The sequence below is a fragment of the Oncorhynchus nerka genome, linkage group LG22, assembly GCF_034236695.1.
Source record: "Oncorhynchus nerka isolate Pitt River linkage group LG22, Oner_Uvic_2.0, whole genome shotgun sequence".
Lineage (NCBI taxonomy): Eukaryota > Metazoa > Chordata > Actinopteri > Salmoniformes > Salmonidae > Oncorhynchus > Oncorhynchus nerka.
In genome coordinates, this window is record NC_088417.1 from 63,781,485 (window position 1) to 63,796,113 (window position 14,629).

Consider the following 14,629-nt stretch of genomic DNA (forward strand, 5'->3'; position numbering starts at 1 on the left):
CCTTTTACTGAGGAGTGGCTTCCGTCTTGCCAATCTACCATAAAGGACTGATTGGTGGAGTGCTGCAGAGATGGTTGTCCTTCTGGAAGATTCTCCCATCTCCACAGAGGAACTAGAGAGCTCTATCAGAGTGACCATCGGGTTCTTGGTCACCTCCCTGACCAAGGCCCTTATCCCCCGACTTCTCTGTTTGGCCGGGCAGCCAGCTCGAGGAAGAATCTTGGTGGTTCCAAATTTCTTCCATTTAAGAATGATGGAGGCCACTGTGGTCTTGTGGACCTTCAATGCTGCAGAAATGTTTTGGTACCCTTCCCCAGATCTGTGCCTCGACCACAATCCTGTCTTGGAGTTCAACGGACAATTCATTTGACCTCATGGATTGGTTTATGCTCTGACATGCACTGTCGACTGTGGGACCTTATATAGACAGCTGTGTGCCTTTAAAAATCATGTCCAATCAACTTAATTTACCACTGTTGGACTCCAATCAAGTTGTAGAAACATCTCAATGATGATCAATGGAAACAGGATGCACCTGAGCTCAATTTTGAGTCTCATAGCAAAGGGTCTCAATACTTGTGTAAATAAGGTATTTATGTTTTTTTTTTTATAGAAATTTGCAAAAATAAAAACTGTTTTTGCTTTGCCATTATGGGGTATTGTGTGTAGATTGCTGATAATTAATGTTAATTTAATCAATTTTAGAATAAGGCTGTAAAGTAACAAAATGTGGAAAAAGTAAAGGGGTAAGAATACTTTCCAAAGGCACTGTATATTCCACTATTTCATCAAAAATAAAAACCTCAAAACATATTGCAACTCTTCTGCAGTAAAATCTCATACACAGAGGTACTTCTCTGCAGCTGCCTTCTACACTCGTTAAAACACACTGCCCCACACAACACACCCTTTAACTCCTCTGAAGTCAAATTCCGTATACCCAAATACTTCTCTGCAGCTGCCACCACATTTATTTTCTGTGATTTACGTTCCATTTCTGCGGTACACTTTAACCATTGCTATGGACGCTAAAGAAGCCAACCTTACTGAATATATCACTTGTGGCCTATCCCTCTGTGCTGGCACAAGTCTAAGGCTCATTGGGATCTTCTCAGGATCCCTCAACCTTGACCCATCCTCCTCTACTTTCTTCACTGCCTCAGCATACGACACCTGCGCCACACTGGCCACTTCAACCTGCCTCTCTCGTTAATCACCCAACTTCTTGCAAATTCTTTAAATAATAGTCCTGTACAAGGTATTTCCATAGCTGGTAAAGAAATGATTCTAAGCCAGCTGACTGATGATACTACACTTTTTCTGAAAGACGCTAACCAAATCCCCATATTGATCAATGTGATACAATCCTTTTCCAAAGCGTCTGGTCTATATCTTAACATTAAGAAATGTGAACTCAGCTGTCAAAGATTGTGTGACACCTTCATATTATGGTATTCCAGTAAAAGAAGAACTTATATATTTATTTATATATTTTGGCATAACCATTACAAAGGATCAAAAGTCTAGAGGCTTAATACATCTCAACCCTCTTATTAAAAATACACAGAAGAGGCTACATCAATGGCTACAGAGGGACTTATCTTTAAAAGGTAGAGCCCTAATAACCAAGGCTGAAGGTATCTCTGGACTAACATATGGCACTCTATCTTTATATCTTGACAGTAAAATACGCAAGGAGATAGACCAGATGCTTTTCAACTTTCTTTGGAGAAACCGTACCCATTACATTAGGAAAACTGTTGTAATGAACACTTTTCTGGACTTTACTACTTTAAATAATACTTTTAAGATCAATTGGATAAAACAATTCCTAAGAAGACCCACTTCTATCTGGAATTTTATTCCTCATCATGTCTTCTCTACTTTTGGTGGCCTTAACTTCATGTTGTTTTGCAATTATAATATTGACAAAATTCCAGTGAAACTTTCTGCTTTTAATCGGCAGGTTTTCTTGTCATTTATAAACACAATTATTCTCCACACAGATATTATATATGGAATAATCGAGATATGTTGTATAAAAATACGTCTTTGTTTTTAGAATATTGGTTCCAAAATAATATCCTATTGGTGAGCCAACTGGTAAATGCACAGGGTCTTTTACTCAGTTATAAGGAATTCTTATCACTTTACAAGGTCCCTGTAACACCTAAAGATTTTGCAATTGTCTCAGGTGTTGCTCTGTTATTCAGGAATTGACCCTGTTGACTCATCAGTAGGAAAGATTTGTTTCTCTTTTGGTCCATTCAACAACAGAGCGATACAAACCTTGTTTCAGCAGATACCTTATGTCATGCCTTATTGGAATGGATTTATTGATAATATCTGTTGGAAAAAAAGTTTGGATGTTGCCACACACATACCTACTTGTTAACAAAATTAAGTTTCCTTTAAAATGATTCATAAATATTATCCTGCCAACCACTATATGAAGAAGTTTAAGGAAAACATCAACTCAAATTGCTCCTTTTGTAATGACCACCCAGAAACAGTGTTGCATCTTTTTTGGCATTGTATTCATGTAGGAAAACTGTGGCAAGACATCAGTAGATTTATAATTGAACACATTTATGAAGATTTTACACTATTGTGGAGAGATGTACTGCTTGGATTCTTTACATACGATAGAAATAAGCTGAAACATTTTTATGTAATTAATTTCATTATTCTTTTGGCCAAATTTCATATACACAAATGTAAATTTACAAACAAAAAAAAACAAATTTTCTTACCCTACAAAAAGAAATTGAACTGTATTTTAAGACAGTTAAATACTCTACTAACAAAAAAGCTGTTAGAATTGTAAGTGTATGTATGTCCCGTCCCTTAAGGTCCTTGTGTAATTGTAATGTGATATTGTACCCCCTAGCTCGATTGTCCATTGTATATAATCTATATATACTTGTGTTCCCTCATGTACTTTCTGTATTGATTTGTTGTTAATAAAATAAAATAATAAAAAACATTTAAACATAAAAAAAACGTTAAAAACGGCCTCTTTCGCACTGGACAGTTCCGGTCCCCAGCAACATGGGCATCCCTACAGTTGACACACAACTTTATCCACCGAAACTACACAGGCATAGCTAGCTATCGCCAAGTATTTAATTAAAACGTCTTTGTGAACTACTCCGTGTCCCTCTGTAAACATAGTCCGGCTATTTCCGGTCGAAATTAACTGTTTTCCGGTGTTACGCCTTTCTGGCTCCGATACCCTTCACTCATTTTGTTTTTCCGGGAGTGCTCCATCTTTCTACGGCTAGCTATCTCTCTGCGGCAATCAAGGAGCAAAAACATCTTTCCATATCTGGAATAGCTTCACTCACCCTAGCGACACAGTTTCTTATTGAAATTACCTCTCAAAACAAGTTTGTACCTTTCAATTTGTAATGATGATTTGTTGTGGTTTTAACGTTAATGTTATCTAGCTAGCGCTATAATGCTGGAAGTACAGAGGCCTTACAATCATCCCTAGCCAGCTAACGTTAGCTAGCTTAGTAGGACAGATATTTTCCACTACTCCACGGGCCTGGGGTCACACCCAAGACAATAATTGCCCTGTAATTGGAAACATTTGACTCTGTTGTGAGCTTTTAGCTAGCTAACTACATTTATAATAATAACTAGTCTGTTTACAAACATGTTTTCCATATGTAATGTTATTATAAAGGGAAGTAAACTGCATTACAGACTAGCAAACTAGCTAACGTTAACTACCGACATTAGCCAGTGAAAGTGCTGCTGTTGTGACGTACAACTGATGTCTCGTAGTGGCATGGGATGCTGTTATAGTTCTGCTTTGCTTGTTCCCTTGCATTCAACTATATAAAACATATTTAGAAGCCAAGAGTAAAGATATAGCTATAATTTTTTTGTATCATAGGCCAATGATGTGTCCTTTCTATCCTCTAATGCTGGATGTTTCCCTGTAACAGATTTGAAGACCAACAATGACTGACTCAAAATATTTTACAACAAATAAAAAAGGTGAGTCTTAAAACGATTATTGGTATTGTCTTTTTCAATGACACATTGTCCCCTTAATGGAAATAGATTGGCTCGTACTCTCCTCACAGAAACAGGATGCATGAAATTACCACGAAAGGCTGAACTGTTCATGCCAAAACTGACAACTGAGCTGACTGTTCAACCACTGTTGCTGAATGAGAGCATCATTCTGTTGTCACACTGGACTCTTGCTAATGCTGCATCTGTATCCTGTTACAGGGGAGATATTTGAGCTGAAGGCAGAGCTTAACAATGAGAAGAAAGAGAAGAGGAAGGAGGCGGTGAAGAAGGTCATTGCGGCTATGACTGTGGGCAAGGATGTCAGGTACAGTACAGCTGATTGCTTCCTGTGACACTTCTGTGTGTTGACCATTCATCCCTCTGACATTATCTAATGACCTTGGAATTGTTCGATTACTTGTTAGATATTGCTGCACTGTTGGAACTAGAAGCACAAACATTCCACTTCACTTGCAATAACATCTGCTAACCATCTGTATGTGACCAATACGATTTGATTTGACCTGCATGCAGCTTCTGCTCTCCACACTTCTCAGCAATAATTTTTACTTTAATGTAAAAGGGATTGCCTACTTGTCTATTATTAGCAAGTTATGTATTATAATCTCTATTATTAACGGTATACTCCCTGATATGGCCTTAATGCACAACGTAAACAGCATTGTGGGTCAATTTCTGCAATAATTGAAGCGTTGAAGCACGAAGCTAAACTTCTCCTCTGTTTTGGTCCCGTTGCTACCACATTGTAACAGCGTGAAGTGAACCTGTGCACATGCGCAGGTATGACCTAAAATTGTCTGTCCTTTAGCTCCCTCTTCCCAGACGTGGTGAACTGCATGCAGACAGACAACCTGGAGCTGAAAAAGCTGGTCTACCTGTATCTGATGAACTATGCTAAGAGCCAGCCTGACATGGCCATCATGGCTGTCAACAGCTTTGTCAAGGCAAGGCCTTTTCTTTTTTTAAATATGTTTTTAAAGGTATGAGAGAGCGAGATATCAAAGGGCAGTAGGTTGGACTCAAACCTACGCCGGCACTAGACATGTGTGCCAGAGGCTGCAGCATTACCTACATACCAGCCGGGAGGCATGGCCTTTTATTTGACATAAAAATACACATTTACATGGTTTTCCACTTACTTTGGCTGTTAACATATTACACAGCCTAGCCATCGCAATACTGCACTTCCCCATCCATAGATATCTCACCTCTCTCTCCCTCAGGACTGTGAGGACCCTAACCCCCTGATCCGGGCCCTGGCCGTGCGCACCATGGGCTGCATCCGTGTGGACAAGATCACAGAGTACCTGTGTGAGCCGCTGAGGAAGTGTCTAAAGGACGAGGACCCATACGTGAGGAAGACGGCAGCGGTGTGTGTGGCAAAGCTCCATGACATCAATGCCCAGATGGTGGAGGACCAGGGTTTCCTGGATTCCCTCAGGGACCTCATCGCTGACTCCAACCCCATGGTAGGATAGGCTGGCAGTAGGCCCCTAGGCACAGCCCAGACTATGTACACTACTGGTCAAAAGTTTGAGAACACCTACTCATTCAAGGGTTTTTCTTTATTTTTACTATTTTCTTTGTTGTAGAATAATAGTGAAGATGTCAAAACTATGAAATCACACATGGAATCATGTAGTAACCAAAAAATTGTTAAACAAATCAAAATATATTTTATATTTGAGATTCTTCAAATAGTCACCCTTTGCCTTGATGACAGCTTTGCACACTCTTGGCATTCTCTCAACCAGCTTCACCTGGAATGCTTTTCCAACAGTCTTGAAGTAGTTCCAACATATGCTGAGCACTTAGCTGCTTTTCCTTCACTCTGCGGTCCGACTCATCCCAAACCATCTCAATTTGGTTGAGGTCGGGGGATTGTGGAGGCCAGGTCATCTAATGCAGAACTCCATCACTCTCATTCTTGGTAAAATAGCCCTTACACAGCCTGGCGGGGGGTGTTTGGTCATTGTCCTGTTGAAAAACAAATGATAGTCCCACTAAGCCCAAACCAGATGGGATTGCGTATCGCTGCAGAAGGCTGTGGATGCTCTAAGTGTGCCTTGAATTCTAAATATCACACACAGTGTCACCAGCAAAGCACCCCCACACCATAACACCACCACCTCCATGCTTTACGGTGGGAAATACAATTGCGGAGATTGTCCGTTCACCCACACCGCATCTCACAAAGGGACGGCGGTTGGAACCAAACATCTCCGATTTGGATATCAGACCAAAGGACAAATTTCCTCCGACCGGTTGGATGTCCATTGCTTGTGTTTCTTGGCCCAAGCAAGTCTTTTCTTATTAGTGTCTTTTTTAGTAGTGGTTTCTTTGCCGCAACTTGACCGTGAAGGCCTGATTCACACAGTCTCTTCTCAACATCAACTGTTCACCGGAGTCTGTTACTTGAACTCTGAAGCATTTATTTGGGCTGCTATTTCTGAGGCTGGTAACTCCAATGAACTTAACTCTCTGCAGCAGAGGTAACTCTGGGTCTTCCATTCCTGTGGTGGTCCTCATGAGAGCCAGTTTCATCATAGCGCTTGATAGTTTTTGTGGCTGCACTTGAAGAAACGTTCAAAGTTCTTGAAATGTTCCGTATTGACCGACCTTCATGTCTTAAAGTAATGACGGACTGTCGTTTCTCTTTGCTTATTTGAGCTGTTCTTGTCATAATATGGACTTGTCATAACTGGTATTTTACCAAATAGGGCTATCTTCTGTATACTCCCCCTACCTTGTCACAGCACAACTGATTGGCTGAAACACATTAAGGAATAAAAACATTTCCACAAATTAACTTTTATGAAGGCACACCTGTTAATTAAAATGCATTCCAGGTGACTACCTCACAAAGCTGGCTGAGAGAATGCCAAGAGTGTGCAAAGCTGTTTTCAAGGCAAATGGTGGCTATTTGAAGGATCTCAAATATAAAATATATATTGATTTGTTTAACACTTTGGAAAATAGTAAAACATAAAGAAAAACCCTTGAATGAGTAGGTGTTCTATAACTTTTTACCGGTAGTGTATATGTCAGGCGGCATTCTCAGACTTTGTTTACTTTTCTTGTCTACTTCGGGAGCCTGGGGTCATTTAAAAACAGCCTGTAAGGGTGTTGTTCCAGGACCTGCTTTAACAGTTTCTCTTGATTGACCCTATTTCACTGATGAAAGTCCATTGGCAGACATGACAGACCACTGATCACTGTATCTGAACCTCCAGGTGGTGGCCAACGCAGTGGCAGCTCTGTCTGAGATCAGTGAGTCCCACCCCAACAGCAACCTGCTGGACCTCAACCCCCAGAACATCAACAAGCTTCTGACGGCCCTCAATGAGTGCACTGAGTGGGGCCAGATCTTCATCTTGGACTGCCTGTCCAACTACAACCCCAAAGACGAGCGCGAGGCCCAGAGGTACGCACACATCTTTAGTTGTCACCTCAAACAAAGTAGATTCATTGAGTTCTGTTATCATTCTGAACTTTTTCCCCCAGGTTTATATAAAAACTGAACTAAAACCTGATTTAGTTGTCAGAGTAACATATAACAAGTTTTTTCTTGTGGGCCAGCTTTTGTATGTTAGTTTGCAAACTTCTAAATCCTGCTGCATGGTACTATGCTGCCCAAAAAGCTGCCTTGTGAAATTTATATTTTCTTCTACTTTATGCTTGCCAGCCAAGAAATGTCCCGTCTTGGACACACGAGTGACACTTACATACAAGGGAAACAAACAGACATTGCTCCACTGTTTGTTTACCCTCGCAGTGTATTTACATGTGGTTACAGAGTATCACATCAATCATTCCAAATAGGTTATAGAAATGCACCAAATTTCATATATTCATCCCGATATGTTTATATGCATACATACACTATATGACCAAATGTACAGTGGCTTGCGAAAGTATTCACCCCCTTGGCATTTTTCCTATTTTGTTGCCTTACAACCTGGGATTAAAATACATTTTTGGGGGGTTTGTATCGTTTGATTTACACAACATGCCTACCATTTTGAAGATGCTAAATATTTTTTATTGTGAAACAAACAAGAAATGAGACAAAAAAAACCAGACCTTGACCGTGCATAACTATTCACCCCAACAATGTCAATATGTTGTAGAGACCCTTTTTGCAGCAATTACAGCTGCAAGTCTCTTGGGGTATGTCTCTATAAGCTTGGCACTTCTGGACATTTTCGCCCATTCTTCAAGGCAAAACTGCTCCAGCGCCTTCAAGTTGGATGGGTTCTGCTGGTGTACAGCAATCTTCAAGTCATACCACAGATTCTCAATTGGATTGAGGTCTGGGCATTGACAAGGCCATTCAAAGACATTTAAATGTTTCACCTTAAATCACTCAAGTGTTGCTTTAGCAGTATGCTTAGGGTCATTGTCCTGCTGGAAGGTGAACCTCCTTCCCAGTCTCAAATCTCTGGAAGACTGAAACAAGTTTCCCTCAAGAATGTCCCAGTATTTAGCGCCATCCATCATTCCTTATGTTCTGACCAGTTTCAAAGTCCCTGCCGATGGAAAAAATATCCCCACAGCATGATGGGGATGGTGTTCTCGGGGTGATGAGAGGTGTTGGGTTTGTGCCAGACATAGCGTTTTCCTTGATGGCTTATTTTTTTCTTTAAGCAATGGATTTTTTTCTGGCCACTCTTCCGTAAAGCCCAGCTCTGTGGAGTGAACGGCTTAAAGTGGTCCTATAGACAAATGCACCAATCTCCGCTGTCAAGCTTTGCAGCTCCTTCAGGGTTATGTTTGGTCTCTTTGTTGCCTCTCTGAATAATGCCCTCCTTGCCTGGTCCATGAGTTTTGGTGGGTGGCCCTCTTTTGGCAGGTTTATTTTATGGCCCTCTTTTGGCAGGTTTATTTGACTTCTGAAGGTAATTGGTTGCACCAGATCTTATTTGGGGGCTTCATAGCAAAGGGGGTGAATACATTTGCATGTACCACTTTTCCATTTTTTTTGGGGTTGTTTAGAATTGTTTAGAAAAAATACATTTTCATTTCACCAATTTGGACTATTTTGTGTATGTCCATTACATGAAATCCAAATAAAAATCCATTTAAATTACAGGTTGTAATGCAACAAAAAAGGGAAAACGCCAAGGGGGGTGAATACTTTTGAAAGGCACTGTATGTGGACACCTGCTCGTCGAACATCTCATTCCAAAATCATGGGCATTAATTTGGAGTTGGCCCTGCCTTTGCTGTTATAACAGCCTCCACTCTTCTGGGAAGGCTTTCCACTAAATGTTGGAACATTGCTGCGGGGACTTGCTTCCATTCAGCAACGAGCATTAGTGATGTTGGGTGATTAGGCCAGGCTCGCAGTTGGCGTTCAATTCATCCCAAAGGTGTTCGATGGGTCAATGCTCTGTGCAGGCCAGTCAAGTTCTTCCATACCGATCTTGACAAACCATGTCTGTATGGACCTCACTTTGCACACAGGCGTATTGTCATGCTGAAACAGGAAAGGGCCTTCCCCAAACTGTTGCCACAAATTTGGAAGCACAGAATCTTCTAGAATGTCACTGTATGCTGTAGCATTAAGATTTGACACCACTCCAGCCGACACTTGGCATTGCGCACAGTGATCTTAGGCATGTGTGGGGCTGCTCGGCCATGGAAACCCATTTCATGAACCTCCCGACAAACAGTTCTTGTACTGACGTTGCTTCCAGAGGCAGTTTGGAACTCGGTAGTAAGTGTTGCAACCACGGACAGATTATTCTTTTTACACGCTTCAGCACTTGACTGTCCCGTTCTGTGAGTTTATCAAATCAAATTTGATTGGTCACATACACATGGTTAGCAGATGTTAATGCGAGTGTAGCGAAATGCTTGTGCTATGCTTGTGCTTCTAGTTCCGATCATGCAGTAATATCTAACAAATAATCTCACAACAACTACCTTATACACACAAGTGTGAAGGAATGAATATCTACATATAAATATATGGATGAGCAATGGCCGAACGGCATAGGCAAGATGCAGTAGATGGTATACAGACATTTACATTACATTTAAGTCATTTAGCAGACGCTCTTATCCAGAGCGACTTACAAATTGGTGCTTTCACCTTATGACATCCAGTGGAACAGTAGTGCATCTAAGTCTTTTAAGGGGGGGGGGGGAGAAGGATTACTTTATCCTATCCTAGGTATTCCTTAAAGAGGTGGGGTTTCAGGTGTCTCCGGAAGGTGGTGATTGACTCCGCTGTCCTGGCGTCGTGAGGGAGTTTGTTCCACCATTGGGGGGCCAGAGCAGCGAACAGTTTTGACTGGGCTGAGCGGGAACTGTACTTCCTCAGTGGTAGGGAGGCGAGCAGGCCAGAGGTGGATGAACGCAGTGCCCTTGTTTGGGTGTAGGGCCTGATCAGAGCCTGGAGGTACTGAGGTGCCGTTCCCCTCACAGCTCCGTAGGCAAGCACCATGGTCTTGTAGCGGATGCGAGCTTCAACTGGAAGCCAGTGGAGAGAGCGGAGGAGCGGGGTGACGTGAGAGAACTTGGGAAGGTTGAACACCAGACGGGCTGCGGCGTTCTGGATGAGTTGTAGGGGTTTAATGGCACAGGCAGGGAGCCCAGCCAACAGCGAGTTGCAGTAATCCAGACGGGAGATGACAAGTGCCTGGATTAGGACCTGCGCCGCTTCCTGTGTGAGGCAGGGTCGTACTCTGCGGATGTTGTAGAGCATGAACCTACAGGAACGGGCCACCGCCTTGATGTTATTTGAGAACGACAGGGTGTTGTCCAGGATCACGCCAAGGTTCTTAGCGCTCTGGGACGAGGACACAATGGAGTTGTCAACCGTGATGGCGAGATCATGGAACGGGCAGTCCTTCCCGGGAGGAAGAGCAGCTCCGTCTTGCCGAGGTTCAGCTTGAGGTGATGATCCGTCATCCACACTGATATGTCTGCCAGACATGCAGAGATGCGATTCGCCACCTGGTCGTCAGAAGGGGGAAAGGAGAAGATTAATTGTGTGTCGTCTGCATAGCAATGATAGGAGAGACCATGTGAGGTTATGACAGAGCCAAGTGACTTGGTGTATAGCGAGAATAGGAGAGGGCCTAGAACAGAGCCCTGGGGGACACCAGTGGTGAGAGCACGTGGTGAGGAGACGGATTCTCGCCACGCCACCTGGTAGGAGCGACCTGTCAGGTAGGACGCAATCCAAGCGTGGGCCGCGCCGGAGATGCCCAACTCGGGAGAGGGTGGAGAGGAGGATCTGATGGTTCACAGTATCGAAGGCAGCCGATAGGTCTAGAAGGATGAGAGCAGAGGAGAGAGAGTTAGCTTTAGCAGTGCGGAGCGCCTCCGTGATACAGAGAAGAGCAGTCTCAGTTGAATGACTAGTCTTGAAACCTGACTGATTAGGATCAAGAAGGTCATTCTGAGAGAGATAGCGGGAGAGCTGGCCAAGGACGGCACGTTCAAGAGTTTTGGAGAGAAAAGAAAGAAGGGATACTGGTCTGTAGTTGTTGACATCGGAGGGATCGAGTGTAGGTTTTTTCAGAAGGGGTGCAACTCTCGCTCTCTTGAAGACGGGAGGGACGTAGCCAGCGGTCAGGGATGAGTTGATGAGCGAGGTGAGGTAAGGGAGAAGGTCACGGAGATGGTCTGGAGAAGAGAGGAGGGGATAGGGTCAAGCGGGCAGGTTGTTGGGCGGCCGGCCGTCACAAGACGCGAGATGTCATCTGGAGAGAGAGGGGAGAAAGAGGTCAGAGCACAGGGTAGGGCAGTGTGAGCAGAACCAGCGGTGTCGTTTGACTTAGCAAACGAGGATCGGATGTCGTCGACCTTCTTTTCAAAATGGTTGACGAAGTCATCTGCAGAGGGGGAGGGGGAGGAGGATTCAAGAGGGAGGAGAAGGTGGCAAAGAGCTTCCTAGGGTTAGAGGCAGATGCTTGGAATTTAGAGTGGTAGAAAGTGGCTTTAGCAGCAGAGACAGAGGAGGAAAATGTAGAGAGGAGGGAGTGAAAGGATGCCAGGTCCGCAGGAGGCGGTTTTCCTCCATTTCCGCTCGGCTGCCCGGAGCCCTGTTCTGTGAGCTCGCAATGAGTCGTCGAGCCACGGAGCGGGAGGGGAGGACCGAGCCGGCCTGGAGGATAGGGGACATAGAGAGTCAAAGGATGCAGAAAGGGAGGAGAGGAGGGTTGAGGAGGCAGAATCAGGAGATAGGTTGGAGAAGGTTTGAGCAGAGGGAAGAGATGATAGGATGGAAGAGGAGAGAGTAGCGGGGGAGAGAGAGCGAAGGTTGGGACGGCGCGATACCATCCAGTAGGGGCAGTGTGGGAAGTGTTGGATGAGAGCGAGAGGGAAAAGGATACAAGGTAGTGGTCGGAGACTTGGAGGGGAGTTGCAATGAGGTTAGTGGAGGAACAGCATCTAGTAAAGATGAGGTCGAGCGTATTGCCTGCCTTGTGAGTAGGGGGAAGGTGAGAGGGTGAGGTCAAAGAGGAGAGGAGTGGAAAGAAGGAGGCAGAGAGGAATGAGTCAAAGGTAGACGTGGGGAGGTTAAAGTCGCCCAGAACTGTGAGAGGTGAGCCGTCCTCAGGAAAGGAGCTTATCAAGGCATCAAGCTCATTGATGAACTCTCCGAGGAACCTGGAGGGCGATAAATGATAAGGATGTTAAGCTTGAAAGGGCTGGTAACTGTGACAGCATGGAATTCAGGAGGCGATAGACAGATGGGTAAGGGGAGAAAGAGAGAATGACCACTTGGGAGAGATGAGGATCCCGGTGCCACCACCCCGCTGACCAGAAGCTCTCGGGGTGTGCGAGAACACGTGGGCGGACGAAGAGAGAGCAGTAGGAGTAGCAGTGTTATCTGTGGTGATCCATGTTTCCGTCAGAGCCAAGAAGTCGAGGGACTGGAGGGAGGCATAGGCTGAGATGAACTCTGCCTTGTTGGCCGCAGATCGGCAGTTCCAGAGGCTACCGGAGACCTGGAACTCCACGTGGGTCGTGCGCGCTGGGACCACCAGATTAGGGTGGCCGCGGCCATGCGGTGTGGAGCGTTTGTATGGTCTGTGCAGAGAGGACAGAACAGGGATAGACAGACACATAGTTGACAGGCTAGAGAAGAGGCTACGCTAATGCAGAGGAGATTGGAATGACAAGTGGACTACACGTCTCGAATGTTCAGAAAGTTAAGCTTACGTAGCAAGAATCTTATTGACTAAAATGATTAAAATGATACAGTACTGCTGGGGTAGGCTAGCTGCGTTGTTGACACTACCCTAATCAAGTCGTACCGTTGAGTGTGAAGTTTCTACAATGCTGCTTTTCGGGAGCTAGCTGGCTAGCTAGCAGTGTTGGTTACGTTACGTTGCGTTAGGAGAACGACAATAGCTGGCTAGCTAACCTAGAAAATCGCTCTAGACTACACAATTATCTTTGAAACAAATACGGCTATGTAGCTAGCTATGTAGCTAGCTACGATCAAACAAATCACACCGTTGGGACTGTAATGAAATGAAATGAAAATGTGATACTACCTGTGGAGCGAAGCGGAATGCGACCGGAATGCGAAAGTTCTATTCAGTAGACGTTGGCTGGCTATTGGCTAGCTAGGAGTGTCTCCTACGTTAAGGACGACAAAATAGCTGGCTAGCTAACCTCGGTGAATTAAGATAATCACTCTAAGACTACACACTCTAAACTACACAATTATCTTGGATACGAAGACAGCAAAGACAACTATGTAGCTAGCTAATGCTACACTAATCAAGTCGTTCAGTTGAGTGTGATAGTTACTACAGTGCTACGGTAGCCGGTGAACGTATGCTAGCTGGCTAGCTGCTAGGCAGATAGGAGGACGACGAAATACGATAATAACGCAATTATCTTTGATACAACGACGACTATGTAGCTAGCTAAGAAGAAATTGCTAAGATTAGACAAATCAGACCGTTGTACTATAATGAAATGTAATGAAATGTAATGAAAAAGTTATACAACCTGCAGACCGAAGCGCGGATGCGACCGGCTCGCTCCAACCCGGAATATACAGTACAGTATATACATATTAGATGACTAATGTAGGGTATGTAAACATTATATAAAGTGACATTGTTTAAAGTGACTAGTGTTACATTTATTACATCCAATTTTTAATTATAAAAGTGGCTAGAGATTTGAGTCAGTATGTTGGCAGCAGCCACTCAATGTTAGTAATGGCTGTTTAACAGTCTGATGACCTTGAGATAGAAGCTGTTTTTCAGTCTCTCGGTCCCAGCTTTGATGCACCTGTACTGACCTCGCCTTCTGTATGATAGCGGGGTGAACAGGCAGTGGCTCGGGGGGTTGTTGTCCTTGATGATCTTTTTGGCCCTCCTGTGACATTGGGTGCTGTAGGTGTCCTGGAGGGAAGGTAGTTTGCCTCTCTGGAGAGCCTTACGGTTGTGGGCGGAGCAGTTGCCGTACCAGGTGGTGATACAGCCCGACAGGATGCTCTTGATTGTGCATCTGTAAAAGTTTGAGTGTTTTTGGTGACAAGCCAACTTTCTTCATCCTCCTGAGGTTGCCTTCTTCACCACGCTGTCTGTGTGGGTGGGCC

General features: G+C 44.1%; 1 protein-coding gene across 3 annotated transcripts in view; it reads left to right on the forward strand.

Moving 5' to 3' along the window:
- The first annotated feature begins 3,244 nt into the window (after positions 1-3,244).
- Positions 3,245-14,629, forward strand: part of LOC115105476 (AP-2 complex subunit beta) — a 63,574-nt gene continuing 52,189 nt past the window's right edge. For all 3 annotated transcript variants that reach the window (XR_010460532.1, XM_065007306.1, XM_065007307.1), the window contains exons 1-6: positions 3,245-3,389; positions 3,957-4,008; positions 4,249-4,354; positions 4,859-4,994; positions 5,274-5,519; positions 7,284-7,474. Coding sequence is in view for 2 of the 3 variants with exons in the window: in XM_065007306.1 (XP_064863378.1) it covers positions 3,972-4,008; positions 4,249-4,354; positions 4,859-4,994; positions 5,274-5,519; positions 7,284-7,474 (716 nt within the window). In the remaining variant the exon portion in view is untranslated. The remainder of the gene's footprint in view (positions 3,390-3,956; positions 4,009-4,248; positions 4,355-4,858; positions 4,995-5,273; positions 5,520-7,283; positions 7,475-14,629) is intronic.